We start from the raw sequence: 16,958 nt of genomic DNA, 5'->3' as shown, positions 1-16,958 counted from the left end.
TGTAGCCAATGATTGACGACCAACCACAGTAACTGCTCCGCCTCCTGTAGGCGCAATTCTCCCAGAAAGCGGAGGACAATATTTTATACCGCAGTTTGTCGCGTTAACGTCCTTTGATAATTTTCCCGCCGGGTGTGTGAGCGTGTCCCGATCTCCTCTCAGCATGGCGCCTGGGTGGATGTGATGCAGCCGTGTGAACGTTTGAAGACAAAGTGAGATGCTTCCCCGGAGCGCTGAACCTGTTCCATCCCGCACACAAAGCCTGTGAAGCAGGCCGTTTTTCCGACCAGAGACGCTGCGCTTATGATGCCGAAACATGTCGGGGAATCATTACAAAGGACACGAAGTCAGCTGCTGCATCAAATACTTCATTTTTGGATTCAATATCCTGTTCTGGGTAAGACTTTTATTTTTTTTATTGTACGCGTCTGCGCCTCTATCCAGTGCAAGTCGGTTATTTTCATGTCCACTGGCCAATAGGGAGGAAGGCCCGAGTCGTCATTACATTTCATCCTGGGTCCGTTATCTGTCAAGTTCATATTCAGACTGAAATCCGTCATTAATCTTCCACTCAGCCTGAACGCAGTCAGAAATGTTGGGACAGAAGCAGCTGGAGCTCGGTCCACAACAGAGAGAACTAATCGGCTTTTTGTAGTGAACTAATGACAGCTCAGCGCCTCAGTGTCCGGCTGCAGGCTGCAGGCTTATATCATCCACTCACACACTCATATCACATTCATACTGGTAATACTGAAACATTTCAACTTCAACTTTACAATATATGGAGACATGACGTCATATGTTTAAAAAAGTGATGTCATTCATGTCAACGCACTAAGAATCATGTGCGTGTAATGGTGTAAGAATGTCAATTATTTTCATTATCGATTAATCGAAGGATATTAACTATTAAATGCCAGAAATAATTGAAAAACGCACGTTCCCAGTTCCTTCACTGTCAATGTACAACTGTCAACTTTAGAATCAAAGGAATAAACACAGCTGAGAACATTTTGTTACCCTGTGTTATTATGACTGAATCATTAGATTAAGTGATGATGAAAATGATCTTTAGTTGCAGCCCTGATGGTCATGTGTCATGGAAGAAACATTTTTTTCCACCATCATGGTGATAATAATACAAAAAGGTTCAGATGCTTGAAACTAACATTTCAAATCTGATACACTCAATACACTATGAAAAATATACAGTACAAGAAATTATATTTTCACATACAGTATAAGATATGTTTCTTTTTATGCAGGCATGAAATATGATTTAGGGATTACAGCTATTATAGCTATACAGCTAAAAGGACAATCTTAGAATTCCAACTCTAACATAAACCATATTTTAAAAAAAAATTGTGGTACGTAAGTCAGCAATAATAGTTCTAATCTTTAGTATTATAGTAAATAATTCCAAAATGAATTATTATAAATAAGGGCGGCATGGTGGTCCAGTGCTAAGCATTGTCGCCTCACAGCAAGAAGGTTCTGGGTTCGAACCCTGGGCTTGGTGCCTTTCTGTGTGGAGTTTGCATGTTCTCCCTGTGCCTGTGTGGGTCCCACAGTCCAAGGACATGTAAATTAGGTTAATTGGCGACCTTAAAGTGCCTATAGATGTGAAGGTGAGTGCAAGTGGTTGTTTGTCACTATATGTCAGCCCTGTGATAGACTGGCGACCTGTCCAGAGTGTACCCCGCCCTCATCCAGTGTCAGCTGGGATTAGCTCCAGCCTCCCCGCGACCTTACAAGGATAAGTGGTAAAGATAATGGATGGATGGATGGATGGATGGATGGATGGATGGATGGAGATATAAATAAATGCCACTATGAGATAAGAAAGGCGAGGGGCAGGGACAGGAACCAGGAGAACATCACAGAGCCACAGTGGCCTCAGAGGAAATGTTCCTGTATTTTCTTTTAATAACAGTTTGACAGACTGATGTCATGTCATTATGCATCAACACATTCACTGTAATATGACATGACTGTGATTTGTTTGCAGCTGTTGGGCATGGCCTTAGTTGGAATTGGATTGTGGGCATGGAGTGAGAAGGTGAGTACAGACACTCTAGATAGAAATACTGTTTTATATTGATATTTAATATATATTTTTTATTTAATTGTTTTTTTGAAATTGCTAGAGATTTTTATTAAAGGTCAATTACAATTATTATAATACTAATATCGTCCTGATTTAAACAGACAATCACTCATTAAATGCTCTTTATCATTTTTATGTAACTGCTTTTTCCAATTGAAGCTGCACTAATCAATATTTTATATTAATAATGGATCAAGTAATTTAAAGGTGTCTCTTGTAGAGACTGAGCTGCCCTGAGCCTACAGAGCACTTTAGTCTAGCTTGTTGTGTTGGTTGTACAACTCCAGTCTCATAAATGTCATTACCCCAACAGCAGGCAAAAACCTCTCTGTACACCAAAAATAGACAAAGTTAGCAACTAGCTAACTAGCAGCTTGTTTTGATGCCCTCTAGTGGGCAAAAAATCTTTAGTTTTAAATTCCAGTTATCCAGTGTTTGCAGAATTTTTTCCTTGTGAAGGATGATAAGTCAATTTTTATTTATATAGCGCCAGTTCAAAACATAAGCTATCTCAAGGCACTTTCCAAATAAAGCAAGTCTAGACCTCTTTATGATATTATTTACAGAGACCCAACAATTCTCACCAAGAGCAAACACTAGGCGACAGTGGCAAGGAAAGACTTCCTTTTAAGAGGCAGAAACCTCGAGCAGAACCGGACTCAGGGTGGGCGGGGCCATCTGCCTTGACTGATTGGGTTGGAGAGAGAGAGAGAGAGAGAGAGAGAGAGTGTGAAAGAGAGAGCAAGAGAGAGCACAGAGGAAAAGAACAAGAAAATGCAATGATAGCAATATTAATAAAAGTGATAGAAGCGGCAGTAACAACAAAAGGAATGTAATGGCAACTGTATTGCTCCTACTGATAAAAATAGTAATGACAGCTAATAGTATTAATAATTATCATTATTAATTATAGTAAAGTAGGTGTTAAACAGGATCATGGGGGCAGTAGGTGGTTTGCAGTTGCAGGTCCAGAGTCTACAGCTCTGGAGGCGGGAGGACCTGCAGAGAGTAACAGGAAGGAGATAGAGAAGGAGAAGGTGGAGAGAGAGAGGCACACAGCCTGGGCGCTTCATGTGCTTGAGGGAAAAAACAAACAGTTAGAATGATGCAGTGATATTCAGAAAGTTAACAGTGATCTCATCGGCAGAACAACCTGGATTATACTGTACTGAGTTTACTGATTTATTGAGACTGAGGCCCACTCACCAGTGGTAGGATGACAGCAGGTACAGAGCCTGAATTTATAAAAGAATAAGAAGCTAACTGAAAGTTAAGGCATAAAAATAGGTTTTAAGTTTAGATTTGAAAGTCTGAACGGAGTCAGACAGTCTGATATCAGCAGGGAGGTTGTTCCAGAGCAGAGGGGCCTGATAGGAAAAGGCTCTGCAGCCAGCAGACGTCTTTTTAACTCTGGGAACCGACAGGAGCCCTAAATTCTGGGAACGAGGGCATGAGCTGGAGTATGAGGTTTAAGCAGATCAGGCAGGTATGAAGGAGCAATTCCATTTAGAACCTTATATGCCATCAAAAGCACCTTAAAGTCTGATCTGACATGAACAGGAAGCCAATGAAGGGAGGTTAAAATCGGTGTAATTTGGTCAAATTTTCTGGATTTAGTAACAATTCTAGCTGCAGCATTCTGAACCATTTGAAGGCTTTTAATACGAGCACGTGGCCAGAAAACAAAACGTTACAATAATCAAGTCTTGATGAAACGAAAGCATGAATTAAGATTTCATTATTTAGTCATCAGACCAAATCATAGCCATGTTACGTAGATGAAATAATGCAGTCTTGCTGATATCTTTAATGTGCTGATGAAAGGAGAAGGAGGAATTGAATGTGACTCCCAGATATTTGACTGTGAGACTATAAGAAATAACACAGTTATCAAGAGTTATTGTTAATTGATCAAACTGGTGTCTATGTCGGGTCGTGCCATCATCTCGGTTTTGTCTGAATTTAGGATTAAAAAGTTATGAGATAAACAAAAGTTGAAAAAACTATCGAGTTTAAAATAATGTTCAAGCTTTCAAACGTAACACACCATATGTTTATCAAATCATTATTATTCCAATTCACCGTGAAAGCAGGGTGATAGAAATAAGAAGACTTGTCAAACCATGTGACTGAAGCAGCTCATATTCCCCAATATCTAGTGAAGTGTTATAAATCAATCTTTCCCCCAGAATTCAGTCAGGTTCCCTCCTGTGTTATGCCACTGCGACCCGACTGGCAAACATGTTCTGACAGAGGTGTAACTTTAGACTGACTGTGTTGTTGTGCTCCGTCTCCTCGCTCCAGGGGGTTCTGTCCAACATCTCATCCATCACAGACCTGGGCGGTCTGGACCCAGTCTGGCTCTTCATGGTGGTTGGGGGTGTCATGTTCATCCTGGGCTTTGCTGGATGTATCGGAGCACTGCGAGAAAACACCTTTCTGCTGAAGTTTGTATGTTCCACGTTAAGAACACGTTCCAGTCTGAACGCAGCAAAGACTGATCAGAAAATCCAGCGTTCTGCAAATGACTCAAGTGTGAATTGGTCTTTTTGTCTTCTTTATGTTTTAGTTCTCTGTGTTTCTGGGAATCATCTTTTTCTTGGAGCTGACGACGGGGGTCCTGGCGTTCGTCTTCAAGGACTGGATCAAAGACCAGCTCAACCTGTTCATCAACAATAACATCCGGGCGTACCGGGATGACATCGATCTGCAGAACCTAATCGACTTCACTCAGGAATATGTGAGTTGAGAAGACAGTTGAACACAAATGTTCAGTCATGGCCTTGGAATTAATAGTTTGACACTTACTAGCGTTTTCCTGGGCTTTCAATCACGTCTCGCCTGCTTCAGCACATGAAGTTTTCAATCTGCTGAAGAAGTGAGATGTGATTTAAAGCTCCAGAAAAAAAGTTTGTAAGTGGACCTTTAATTAAATTGTTAAATTGTTAAATTGTTAAATTGTTAAATTGTTAAATTGTTAAATTGTTAAATTTTTAAATTTTTAAATTTTTAAATTTTTAAATTGACATTGACATGCTGACATGACATGCTAAAAACAATGTAAAACATCTGGGTAGTTAATTACATTATGGGAGAACTGTTATAAACATGAAATTAGATTTTAAAAATATTTGTAGAACTATTTTTACTAGTAGTACTCAGTGCTGTGTACGCTGAATAATGTTATTGAATGTTTTGCCAGTATATTTAGTTTAAAACTCCGTGTTGATCCATTAGAAGATATATTTGTGGTTTTAAGAACCAAAAACCATCTCAGTGTAGTTTTACATCTCCTCTCTCAGGCTTATCTCTGGAGCTCTAGTAACAACAGGTTGGCTAGCCAATCAGAAGCGAGGAGGCTTTGAGCCTCTCTTCTGATTGGCTGACTGTTTATTTTTCAGGTAAACACTCAGATAAACTATATCCTGCAAGGTTGGATGGTGGGTCCAGGTGGGCGAGGCTTGGGCATGGGTGAGGGCAGTGACTGCTTTGTTGTGACATCACAAAGTTACAGAAGTCCTGATGGCTGGTTTTAAGGCTCAGTTTCTGAATACAGGCTGTGTGCATTTCTCTGTGGACTGAGGCTTTGATACTTTCACAGTATTAATATAGAACCTAGACCTGCTTTATAATCAAACAACACATGGACAGAGACCTTTAGACTATAATGAATTTGAAGTCTGATCAAGTCCATTTGCTTGTGAAAAGGCCTGACTGTGAACACTGATTCACCGATGATCAGATCTTTTCCTTTCTGCCTGACTTCAGTGGGAGTGCTGCGGTGCGTTTGGAGCAGACGACTGGAACCTGAATATCTACTTTAACTGCACTGATGGGAATCCCAGCCGGGAAAAGTGTGGAGTTCCCTTCTCCTGCTGCACCAAGGACCCAGCGGTACGAGTCCCCAGCACGGCGTACATACACACATTTATAGAGTTCATGTGAAGCTGTTTGAATTTAATGCATGTGTCTGCAAGGTATTTAAAACAAACACAGTCTAGTATGTGGACTGTAGCAGCTCTTTGAGAGAGTTCGGACCAAATTTTCCCTGTTACTTCACAATGAAATCTTGACTGTGCAGTTAATTGGGTTGTTGGCCCTGCCATTCACTTCCCATCAGCCTCAGTTGTGCTTTGTGTTTAGTCCTAATTAGCAGTAGTCACATTCTAACACCTAAACTAAAATGATGAACATGGTAGATATTACCTGTCATCCGAAGACTGCAGAGACCACAAAGGCTGAACTGAAACGACATGTTCTGGTCCATGGAAATTTCCCATTAATCCTTGACTGCTGTTTTGAGCAGTGATTAATCTATAGATATAGATATCTATGGCGTGTAATGAGTCTTGGAATAGGTTGGGGACCCACCTTCAGGATCCTTGGTTGCCCGGGAAACGGGCATATTTGAAGTCTTTGAGTCTTTGAAATGGCACAGACTGCTGTGATGCAGTTGTTTTTAAATTGCAGCCTTCAAGGATGCGGCCCCTGAATTGAGACACAACTATGCTGTTACACCTGTGAGCATGCTGACAATAGCATTTAGCTCAAAGAAGCTGTGACTAAATACAGTGCTGCTAACATGGCTGTAAACTCTCAGTCTTGTTCTTATTAGCTGCTAACTTCAAATTGCTGCTCACAAACTTTACTCTTTCTGTCTGTAGGAGGATGTGATAAACACTCAGTGTGGATACGACATTCGAGCTAAACCAGTAAGTAACATATATCTACATCACTCACTCTCATTTCCTTCCTGATTTTAGAGTTGGTGATTTTCCTCTTCCAAAGATGGATTAAAGCTGTTAATAGCTAATATTTATGCTTATGTTAAATATGACAATTGAAGGCCAAGATTTAAATACAATAGGCCGTTTGTCACCTAAGAATGAAAAGGTGGGAAAATCTCTGAAGAATGTATTTTTATCAAATAATTTTACAAAACAAAACAAAAAAAAAAAAGTGGGAGTCCAGGTAAGCAGACAGCCATCCTTACATCTGGAAAGCTTAATATACTTTGCAGTTAAATGTCATACCAAGCTGTAATTCTATGTCCTTTTTCCAGTCCAGTTCTATCAGCACTGACTTCATCCTTTGAGATTTAGTGGCTCCCAGATCCAGTAGAATAAAATGGGTGTATCTTTCAAGGCTGTGGAGAAAGCTTCAAAAGGGGCGGTACTTGTTACTGTATGCAGCCATTGATTTAGAGCGAGAGCTTTATCAGTGGTCCAAATGAAGAGAATTAATTTCCGAGCAGAGTGCAGCAAAATATGCAAAAGGTCTCCATTACAAAAATCAGTCATCATTCAGTCACAGCAGGTGAGTCCTTACACCCAGATGTAAAGGATGGTTGAAAATTTAATCAAGTTGTTGAACAATAGTAATCCAATACCACCAGACATGAGGGCTGCTCCACAAACAATGAAAGAATGAACCGACAGCTGATTGACATTTAGTACAAAGATCTGATAGCTCTAGATTCATTCTGTGTCTGGCTGCAGGAGTGAAATAAAGCCAGTGTAAAATAGGAAATGTAATTCAGCCTCTCCCAGGCTGAATTAAATGCTAGGACAGTAGAAGACATTCCAGGCCTCTTCTATTATAGTGCCCACATCAGATTCCCACTTGCCTATAACTTTGTTAAGTTGTCCACCTTGTCCACCAAAAGCCTGTTGTGCTCAAGGCTCAGTAGCAGTGGCTACCGAGTCAGTCAGATCCAGTCTATTTTTGCACCAAAGAAATGATATTATAGCATTATTTAGCTGTGCAAGACATAATTGGGAGCATTTTAAAGAAAAACAAGAGACATGGGAGAATAGAATATTGTAATAAAGTAATACTGTAATAAAGGCATAAAAAGCCTGAAATAATACTTTATTAGATTAGCTCAATCCCTTTGGGAACTGACTGTCTCGGAGAGTATAGATAAATCAAAACATCATCAGCATATAGACGTACATAGATCTTATTTAAAGAAATTACTTCTATGCTGATATCTTGGTTTAAGATTACAGACAATTTCCATAGCCAAGGTTAACAATGGTAGACTCACCAGGCAGCCCTGTTTTGTGCCCTGTTCAGTACTAACATTATTGGACCTGAGCCCATTAGTAGAAGGGAGAGGTGAGGTATACAAGATCTGCATCCACTTAACAAAGTTTTCCCCCAGATCAAATTTATGAGCATGGGGGGCGCCCTGGTGTCTCACCTGGTAGAGGGCGTACCATGAAGGCTTAGTCCTATCAGCAGCGGTCCAGGTTCTAGTCGGGCCCCCATGGCCCTTTGCTGCATGTCATCCCCTCTCTCTCTCCTTGACTTTCGTGTCTCTCTCTCTCTCACTGTTGCTATCGAAATGAAGGCAAAAACCAAGGCCTCAGAGCTGTACATTGAGGAAGGCTGAATAACACTGGGTAGTCATCTTACATTATGAGAAGAATACCTCCCTTGTATAAAACCAGTCTGATCATTAGTGATGATGGAAGGGAGGACATTTTCTAAACTTAGAGCCAAGACTTTTGCTAAAACCAAAACACATACAGGCCAATATGAAGAACATACATCTGGTTTTACCCTTTTTCAATACAAATGGAATATTTGACAAATCTCTCCTAATTTCCTTTCATTAAACTGTAGCTGAGACTGAAAATTAGTTTTCACAAAATGTCAGATTTGCAGGGGCCCTGAGAGCTCACTGCACTGCAACTTAAGAAAACACATGCAAACAGACAAAACACTGTCAATCTGATGAAGATGTTTTCTGAATTTGTTTGTGTTTTGTCTATTTGCATTTGTTTTCTTAAATTGCAGTGTGTTGAGCTCTCAGGGCCACCATACAGTTTGGTTTTTAAAATCTGTGGTGTGAGTGCACTCAGTCAGAATGTGAAGATGATGACAGGCATGTTCATACAGGACTCGGAGCAGAAGGACTACATCAATGTAAAAGGCTGCGTGCCACAGTTTGAGAAGTGGCTACAGGACAACCTCACCTTGGTGGCTGGGATCTTCATAGGAGTTGCACTACTGCAGGCCAGTTCCATTCACACATTTCACATTCATGCTGCTGCAGAAAAAATATTCTCTTTGAAAATGTTGCCATTATATGTTGTTGCTTGTTTTTCATCCACAGATTTTTGGGATTTGTTTGGCCCAAAACTTAGTGAGTGACATCGAGGCTGTGCGGGCAAGCTGGTGAGAAAATGATCTGTAGTTTTACTTCTTCCGTTCTGTGTCTCATGAATCCACATTTTTATCCTTTCAAGCAGATTTCCCTTGATTTGCACCCATCTGTTTTTACTGTTTCCATTTCACAACATGAGACATTTCAGCTCTTTGTCATAGTATAATTCCTGGAAGTGTCTCTCACGTTGTAGAGATATTTTAGATAAAAAATAAAGTTCAAACTCAAATTAGATGCACTGTTTTTATGTTATACATAAAAACAAACATGCATATGTGGATAACATGAGGGCACAATATTGTAAACATACAAACATTTTGTTTGAATTACACCAGTCACATTTAGCAATGGTCTGGATAATGTAAAGGCATTACCTGTTAACACTCTTGAGAGAACATCAAAGTCATTTAACAATTAGATGCAAAGATCATCAAAACTTTTTTTAAGAAAGAACAAACCTAATAACCATTTTTTTTATATAATATTTATATAATATTTAAATTGTATCTATCGATATATCGATATATCAATATAGATACTGTATATCTATTGGCTCTAACAGGGTTTGTACATAAGTCTGGAGAGTATTGAGCCGACAAAGTGATGAAAGACTTCATATTAAAGGAGCTAATTGTAAGTTTTTGCTATTGCTACATAGCTAACGTTAGCAATAGCAGCTGTTTACTTACCAGTCTAGAGGAAACGTTGTGAGTTCAACATCAAACTTAATTCCTTTACTCACCAACAGCTGTCTCCAGTGGTTACTTCTATTTCTATCATGTCTTTTCTTCTCTTGAAGTTAGCATGCTAACCAGCTAGCCTCACTCAGGTTGGACTGTCTTGTCACTTTCCGATACTGAGTCACTGTAGTGCCCAGTCTGCTTAAAAGAAATAGCTGCTCAGAAGATGTATTATAACCTCTTGTATTGTAAATGAAACAATGGCTCAAGCTCATTGGAAGACTGGCAAGTAAACAGCTATTAACGCTGACATTATCTATGTAGCAATAGCAAAACTTACAAATAGCTCCTTTGATATTCATATTTTTTAGTATTTTGTACACAACATAACAGTGTGTGCACTGAGGTTACCATTATCTAGTGTGCACCAGTTATCTTGTTCTCACAAAATCCAAATCATTTTCATAGTACTTCAGGTGCTCCGTACTTAAGTCCCCATGAATAATCTTAATGTTGTAAGATCACCATGTAAATTGTACTTAACAATGAAAATTGGACACACATGTAGTTTTGACACCGAGGCTGTAGGGACCCATTAAACATGTGTTCCTATAGAAGAGGTGCAGACAAATGCCCAAAACTCTTCAGTTTTTCATCAAATATCTTTTTCTTCATGATAAAAAAGATGTTTGACCTCAGCAGAAACTCCACAGCAGCCTGAGGGAAGTACAGGGAGGAGGCTTGCTGAATTTTACCATTACATTGCCAACACTCACCTCAAACCTCATTCTTCCTCCTCCATGCTTCGTCAGGGTGCCCCCCCCTCTCTCCATGCGTCGACTCCCACCACACTCCAGCAAGAAAGCATCGGCTTACTACTCATGAGACACACACACACGCTGTTTGTGTGTTTGTAGCCGGTGGGTGTGATGGATCCATTTGGTGATTTGTTTTGTCTTGAGCATTGCTGTGATTGGGTGGATGATCTGTGTGGTGTTGTGTTGTGTTCCATTTATGATACAAGTCTGGAAACATGGAGTTGTGTTCACTCTACACTTGTGTACAGTGTGATATGGAGGCCAGAATGTGCCTATGCAGTGATTGTTTTGTCAATTTGTCAGTTTTGATTATATCATCTAATGAACTGAAAGTTTAAAGAGCCAATGAAATGAACTCTGGTGAGCGCAGCTAAATCCAAGTAATGATGTCAGAAATTTACAGAAACAACAGTGATGTGGCTCATCTAGAAAAGCTGAATTGCTCTTCAAAGTGACTTAAAACTTAACAACTGAAAATAATAGTTACATGTCCATTTCTATGCTTAAAACGTTGCATTATATGCTCACAATTAAGGCTCAAATATTCCATAGGCTAAAGGCGTTTTCACATTATCATGAAAAAACACAAAAACAACAAATGAAACAATTATTAAAAATCAAACCATATCAGTAAAACACAAAACAAGTCAGAATGCAGGAAATAATTAAGATAACTACAAGTAAAACATGACCAAAAAGATATTTGCTTGACAGAACATAGCAACATTAGCATTGTTGCTAAGGTAGCACAGTTTAGTAGGGCATTACAGAGAGTTTTGGAGTAGTAAATACTGCACAGAACAGACCCTTGCTTTTCTGCTCTAATATGAATACACCTGTATTCTCTACAAGCAACAGAACACTATTACATATATTATATTATATTATATTATATTATATTATATTATATTATATTATATTATATTATATTATGTTTGGTTACAGAAGAGACTCTGGAGACCTTGTCCTTCAAGTCAACGACTATGTTTAATGTGGAATTTACATTTAAATCAAGGGAAATTCAGATTGTGTTGATGGAGCAAGGCCATACAAATTCTATTAAAAACTGTTAGATTCTTCAAAGCACAGGTCAAATCAGTGAATGAATTGTCAGTATGACTGCATGTCAGTGATTTTCCTACATGTTCCTGTTGAGCTGTAGAGTTGGGGTGGTTTGGAGTGATGTGACTTAGACAACAATCCTTTCTTTCTTCGTGGCCTTTTCTTCCACTGCCTGCTCGCTGTGACTTTGTCCAACTGAGGACGTTTTTCTGTTTCTGTCTTTTCTCTGCTTCATCTTGTAATCCCATATCATCTCTCTAGTTTAGATCCTCCGCAGAAACTGTTTCCTAAGCCTAACCCTGAACTTCACTGTTTCCTGCTTCCCTGTCTCCTTAAGTTGTTGAACCACAGGACAGTTGGAGCCTTGTTAATGACTACACTTTGGCTTTTTAATGAATTCAGCTCTTTATCTTTTTACAGTTTCTTTACCTAATGCTGAAACAGCATTTCACTTCTAACAGGTAACCCTTCTCTTTTCCTGAAATACAATTTCATAAATAAAATGTGGCGTTTAACAGGATCACGTAAAAAGTCGAATATTCATTAGATTTTGTTTTGTTTCTTTTTGCCAGTCTTTGAGCAGAACGTCAGGGAGCATTCAGAGGACGTCACTGATCACCTGCACCACGTTGTTCACTGAACCAGCACCTTTTTCCAAGGCACTAATATGTGAAAAAAATGCTCTGTATATAACACTGTGTGTGACTACTGTAAAAAGAAAACAGCTGGAGAGGATGGTTAAACATGCACTACACTACAATGCTCCAGTTTTGGTAGCTGCGTCTAGAGAGTAGGAATTTTGATACATCTTTTTGATATTAGATTGGTATTTTTCACTGTGGAAATAATGCTCCATTGCTAAACCCATCACATAGGACTGTGACGTAGTGTATAAAAGAAACTGAGGTGTACTTCTTTCAAAGTTCAGTGCTTGTTTTACTTACTTTTCCATCACTTGTCCACAGTTACAGAAGTTAGCAAGCTATAACACTCTGGCTGGTTTTGGACTGAAAGCCCGATCTCTTTGTTTTTTTGTTTTTTTGTCAAAATAAAACTTTAAAGGTCCCATATGTTACACTTTTCCAGTGTTTTATTTGAGGATATATTTTTGGTTTTAAGAACCAAAAAGAACCAATCAGAAGAAAGGACTTTTGAGTCTCTCTTCTGGTTGGCTGACTGTTTTCTGAGTGATCCAGTAAAAATATAGCAGATTTCAGGTAAACACTCAGAGAAACCAAATCCTGCAAGGTTGGATGGGTGGGGCTTGGGGCCTGGCTGAGAGCTGTGACTGCTTTGTTGTGACATCACAAAGTTACAGAAGTCCTAACGGCTGGTTTTAAGGCTCAGTTTCTGAATACAGCTGTGTGCATTTCTCTGTGGACTGAGCACTTTGATACTTTCACAGTATTAATATAGAACCTAGACCTGCTTTATAATCAAACAACACATGGACAGAGACCTTTATACTATATGGGACCTTTAAGGGTATTTGTGTGTTACAGCAGATTACAGGACTTCTTCATTTACCGCTGTCTCTGGTCACTTTATCTAGTATTTTTGTTATTGCACTAACAGTGATGTTTAATTTGTGTTCAGTCAATCAGCAGTGAGGATATGTGTGTGCTCTGTTGTGATGGTAGAGTTGAGCTAGATATTCTCCAAATGCTGACTCATCCGGCATTAAAGAGGAAATTACCAGTAATTACTTCAACTATTTACCATAATGAGTTACTACTTATCTAATGGACTAAAAAGGACCTCAGTTAATTACGTGATGGATTCTCCCATCACTAAAGGAGACAAAATTTCACGACCACTGTGTAGCTCCAGAATGTGTGTCAGATTCTGAGCCACATGTATTTGGAAGGACTGGGGAGCTGCACCTTTGTGGTAGAGGCCATGTGTCAAGAACAGTAGGATAATACAGTAGTAACAGTAGGACAATAATTGTCTGGTCAGATTTCTAATCTAGTTCACTTCTTTACCCAGTTATAGACCATTTTATTCTATTACAGCATTAAACGTTAAAACTTTGACTTCTTCTGTTAAAAGAATAGATTTGGATCTGGGCAGTCACATCTCACATGCCATATGTACACTGGTAGAGAACTTTGTAGTATAATGGTTTCCAGCCCTTAAATAATCATGACCAGCCTTTAAAAGATGGGGGAACAAAATCTACAGTCCAAAGTTGACCTGAAGCTAACATGATGTTTCAGCAATCAGAGCTAGCCAAATCAAACAGGTGTCTTTGTCTTGGCATTCACATGTAGGTTTATTTTGGCTCAGCAAGTGAACAGCAGGGAAAATATTTGGGATGACACAATCTGGCTAACTCAGACTGCTAAAGCTAATGTCATGCAGTAGTAGCTTCAGCTGAACATGCTCTTGCGTGCATGTAGCATGTGAGAAAATCCAAATCAATCCATTAAAGGTCCATATTTGACTTTTCTGTGTTTTATTTGAAGTGTTGATCCACAGGAAGATATATTTGTGGTTTTGAGAACCAAAAACCATCTCAGTGTAGTTTTACATCTCCTCTCTACGGATTCTCTCTGGAGCTCTAGTAACAACAGGTCAGAGAGACAATTAGAAGAGAGGAGGCTCTGAGCCTCTCTTCTGATTGGCTGACTGCTTTCTGAGTGATCCAATAAAAATATAGCAGATTTCAGGTAAACACTCAGGCTACATCCACAACACTACAAAACAATCTCCATCCAGACTAACACACCTGAAAACTCATACAAATCACATACACTGACCATGCGTGAGCAGTTTAAACAGGAAGTAGATTGTCTGTTCTGCAGTTAATTTGTTGCAAGAAATACTCTGAGCAAGGAACAGCAAAGACAGTTGAAGCATCAAAACACAGAATGTAAGTGAACAACAGCAGCTAGCAAAGACAACAAGGTCGGTAACGCTTGTAATTCATTATTATGTTGTATTCAACACTTGTGGATGGGAGGTGAAAAAGTAGCAAGCTATGCGTTTTAAAACAAAAACGTAGTAGTGTGGGCGTAGCCTGAGAGAAACTAAATCCTGCAAGATTGGATGATGGGTCCAGATGGGCGGAGCTTGAGAGCGGTGACTGCTTTTTTGTGACATCAAAGGTCAAGAAGTCCTGACAGCTGGTTTTAAGGCTCAGTTTTTGAATACAGGCTGTGAGCATTTCACTGTGGACTGAGGCCTTGATACTTCCACAGTATTAATGTAGAACCTAATCCTGATCTATAATGAAACAACACATGGGCAGAGCCCTTTATACTATGTGGGACCTTTAAATGGAAACAGGATTTTGTGGGGAAATATGTTTATATGGTTTAATAATAAGTTTGGTTTTAGTATTTGATAAATTCAGATACTGTATTGGCAATAGTATGGAAGGGATACCCAGTCCTGAACAAACCACATCACATATGAAGAGGTCACTGGTTTGGAAAATGACTCTTAATTTCCATCTTTTTAAAACAGTTGTAGATAGTGAAGTGTGTTCAGGTCCTGATACATAAGTAACTACAAAGGTTATGTTGGTGTCCACCCCCTCTGTCATTTGATATTAGCACTTTGATAAGGAATTCATGTTTTTGGAGGACGTCTCAATAATCTACCAGTTTCCAGTGACGCTGGTGGAATGTTAGAACATGGCTCAAGGAACACGTCGTTTGTCTTTGTTTTTTTTTTTTGGAGAATTTTTTTTCAATAAGATGTTAAATATTTTCCTCATACATTAACTGCACTCACTTGAATGGAAACGAATCTGGCACATGTATCCTGTGATTGTCTTTCACTGTGTATTTTGATGCAGATCTGACACTGAATAGACCAAAATCTACAAATCCAGCCCAGGTATTAGAATCTGGAATTTCAAAATGGTGTTAAGAAGTTTTTTTTTTTTTTAAAGTGATATTTTCCTTAAAGCATCCCATTTTTTGTTTCCTCAGAGTTCAAATTGTTATTTAGAAAATTTGAATTCAGAAAATTTGAAGTGTTAAGATACTAAAAATGGATCAACACTGTTTTTGATACTTATTAATATTTATTGTATGTTTGATTTGGTTTTATGATTTCCCTTTGTACTGAACAGCTACTGAAGCTTGTTCCAGGTTCAGGAGTTGTAAAAAAAACTCTAATGAGGAATGGTGCAGTCATTCATCATGACCTGACCCATGGATTGTTTCTATGATCACAGTGCACTGATGAGCTAGAATATTAAGACCACCCCTGTCTAATACTGTTGCTCTTTCACCTGCCGCCAAAACAGCTGCGACCTGCGTCACCACTGCTCACCTGGAGCTCCCAGTCGTCTGGTCATGATGAGTTGGTCCAGGACTTAACACCTGCTCATTTCTAACAGATCCTGACGACAAGAAGTGACTGTCTAATACGTCCTGGACATTTAGAAGATAATCGTTATTCACTTTGTCTGTGTGGTCTTAATGTTCTGTCTCATCAGTGTATATCCCACAAACATTGTAATGTAACTACCTCCTCTTATTTGCTTTTCTCATGTCCCACTAAAATTGGACTGATTTTAATATAAAGTGAAATTACTCAATAAAGGCCACAAAACTGCATCTTTCAGTCTTTAAAGTGGTGTTTTTGGTTGAATCCCTGAATGTCTGTGACTGAGTAAGAAAGTTACATCATTGGTTGGCCGGCCGAGTATTTATGGGTAATAATTACTATATTGTATTTGATTATTTTACATCAAAAAATGAATCTGAACAGATGTTGAGCACAGGAATCCTCGAATAGTGAGCCCTGATCACATCAGCACTGCTGAAGTTCTTGCAAGTCAGTTTTTCACAAAACCTGTCAGGATATAGAATTTAACAATTATTAAAATGTTGAAATGTTTGCTGGGGATCTGCTTGTTTCTTAAGCTAAGTGGTTACTGATGACTTCCGTCTCCCCCTCTCTTACTCAGTGTGTTTTATGTTTCGTCATTCCTCTGCCTCATTATTGAGAGTGGTTCCTGTAATCAGTGTAGTTTATTTGCTGTAGTGGAGGTGAGGCTCAGTGGCAGCTCCACATCATGGAAACCCAATGATTAGCTGCTGTAGTTAGACAGCCCCCAGTGGCTGAGCTGGGTTACACCATATAAAATACCTGAC

The 16,958-nt window shown here is 39.1% G+C and overlaps 1 protein-coding gene across 3 annotated transcripts; it reads left to right on the top strand.

Annotated features, from left to right (window-relative positions):
* LOC111223634 (tetraspanin-5-like) lies at nt 1–16,640 on the top strand. Of its 3 annotated transcripts, XM_022747872.1 has the most exons (11): nt 1–397; nt 2,012–2,062; nt 4,415–4,561; nt 4,680–4,850; nt 5,879–6,004; nt 6,775–6,822; nt 9,017–9,133; nt 9,234–9,295; nt 10,777–10,884; nt 12,265–12,305; nt 12,417–12,914. In XM_022747872.1, the coding sequence occupies exons 1-9, from the start codon at nt 317–319 to the stop codon at nt 10,847–10,849; spliced, it is 876 nt and encodes a 291-aa protein (XP_022603593.1). In that variant the 5' UTR covers nt 1–316; the 3' UTR covers nt 10,850–10,884; nt 12,265–12,305; nt 12,417–12,914. The 3 variants fall into 3 exon arrangements, with proteins under 3 accessions (XP_022603593.1, XP_022603594.1, XP_022603595.1); XM_022747874.1 differs by lacking the exon at nt 10,777–10,884 and having other exon boundaries at nt 4–397; XM_022747873.1 differs by lacking the exons at nt 10,777–10,884; nt 12,265–12,305; nt 12,417–12,914 and adding an exon at nt 16,106–16,640 and having other exon boundaries at nt 2–397.
* Nucleotides 16,641–16,958: the final 318 nt, after the last annotated feature.

The sequence above is a fragment of the Seriola dumerili genome, unplaced genomic scaffold, assembly GCF_002260705.1.
Source record: "Seriola dumerili isolate Sdu_G_001 unplaced genomic scaffold, Sdu_1.0 BDQW01000111.1, whole genome shotgun sequence".
NCBI lineage: Eukaryota > Metazoa > Chordata > Actinopteri > Carangiformes > Carangidae > Seriola > Seriola dumerili.
This window is presented reverse-complemented; position numbering and strand designations above follow the sequence as displayed.

Coding starts and splice junctions, on each gene's coding strand:
- LOC111223634 (XM_022747873.1), top strand. CDS start 317: ATGTCGGGGAATCATTACAAAGGACACGAAGTCAGCTGCTGCATCAAA. Junction 4,562..4,679: donor ACACCTTTCTGCTGAAGTTT/GTATGTTCCACG, acceptor TTTATGTTTTAG/TTCTCTGTGTTTCTGGGAAT. Junction 6,005..6,774: donor GCTGCACCAAGGACCCAGCG/GTACGAGTCCCC, acceptor TTCTGTCTGTAG/GAGGATGTGATAAACACTCA.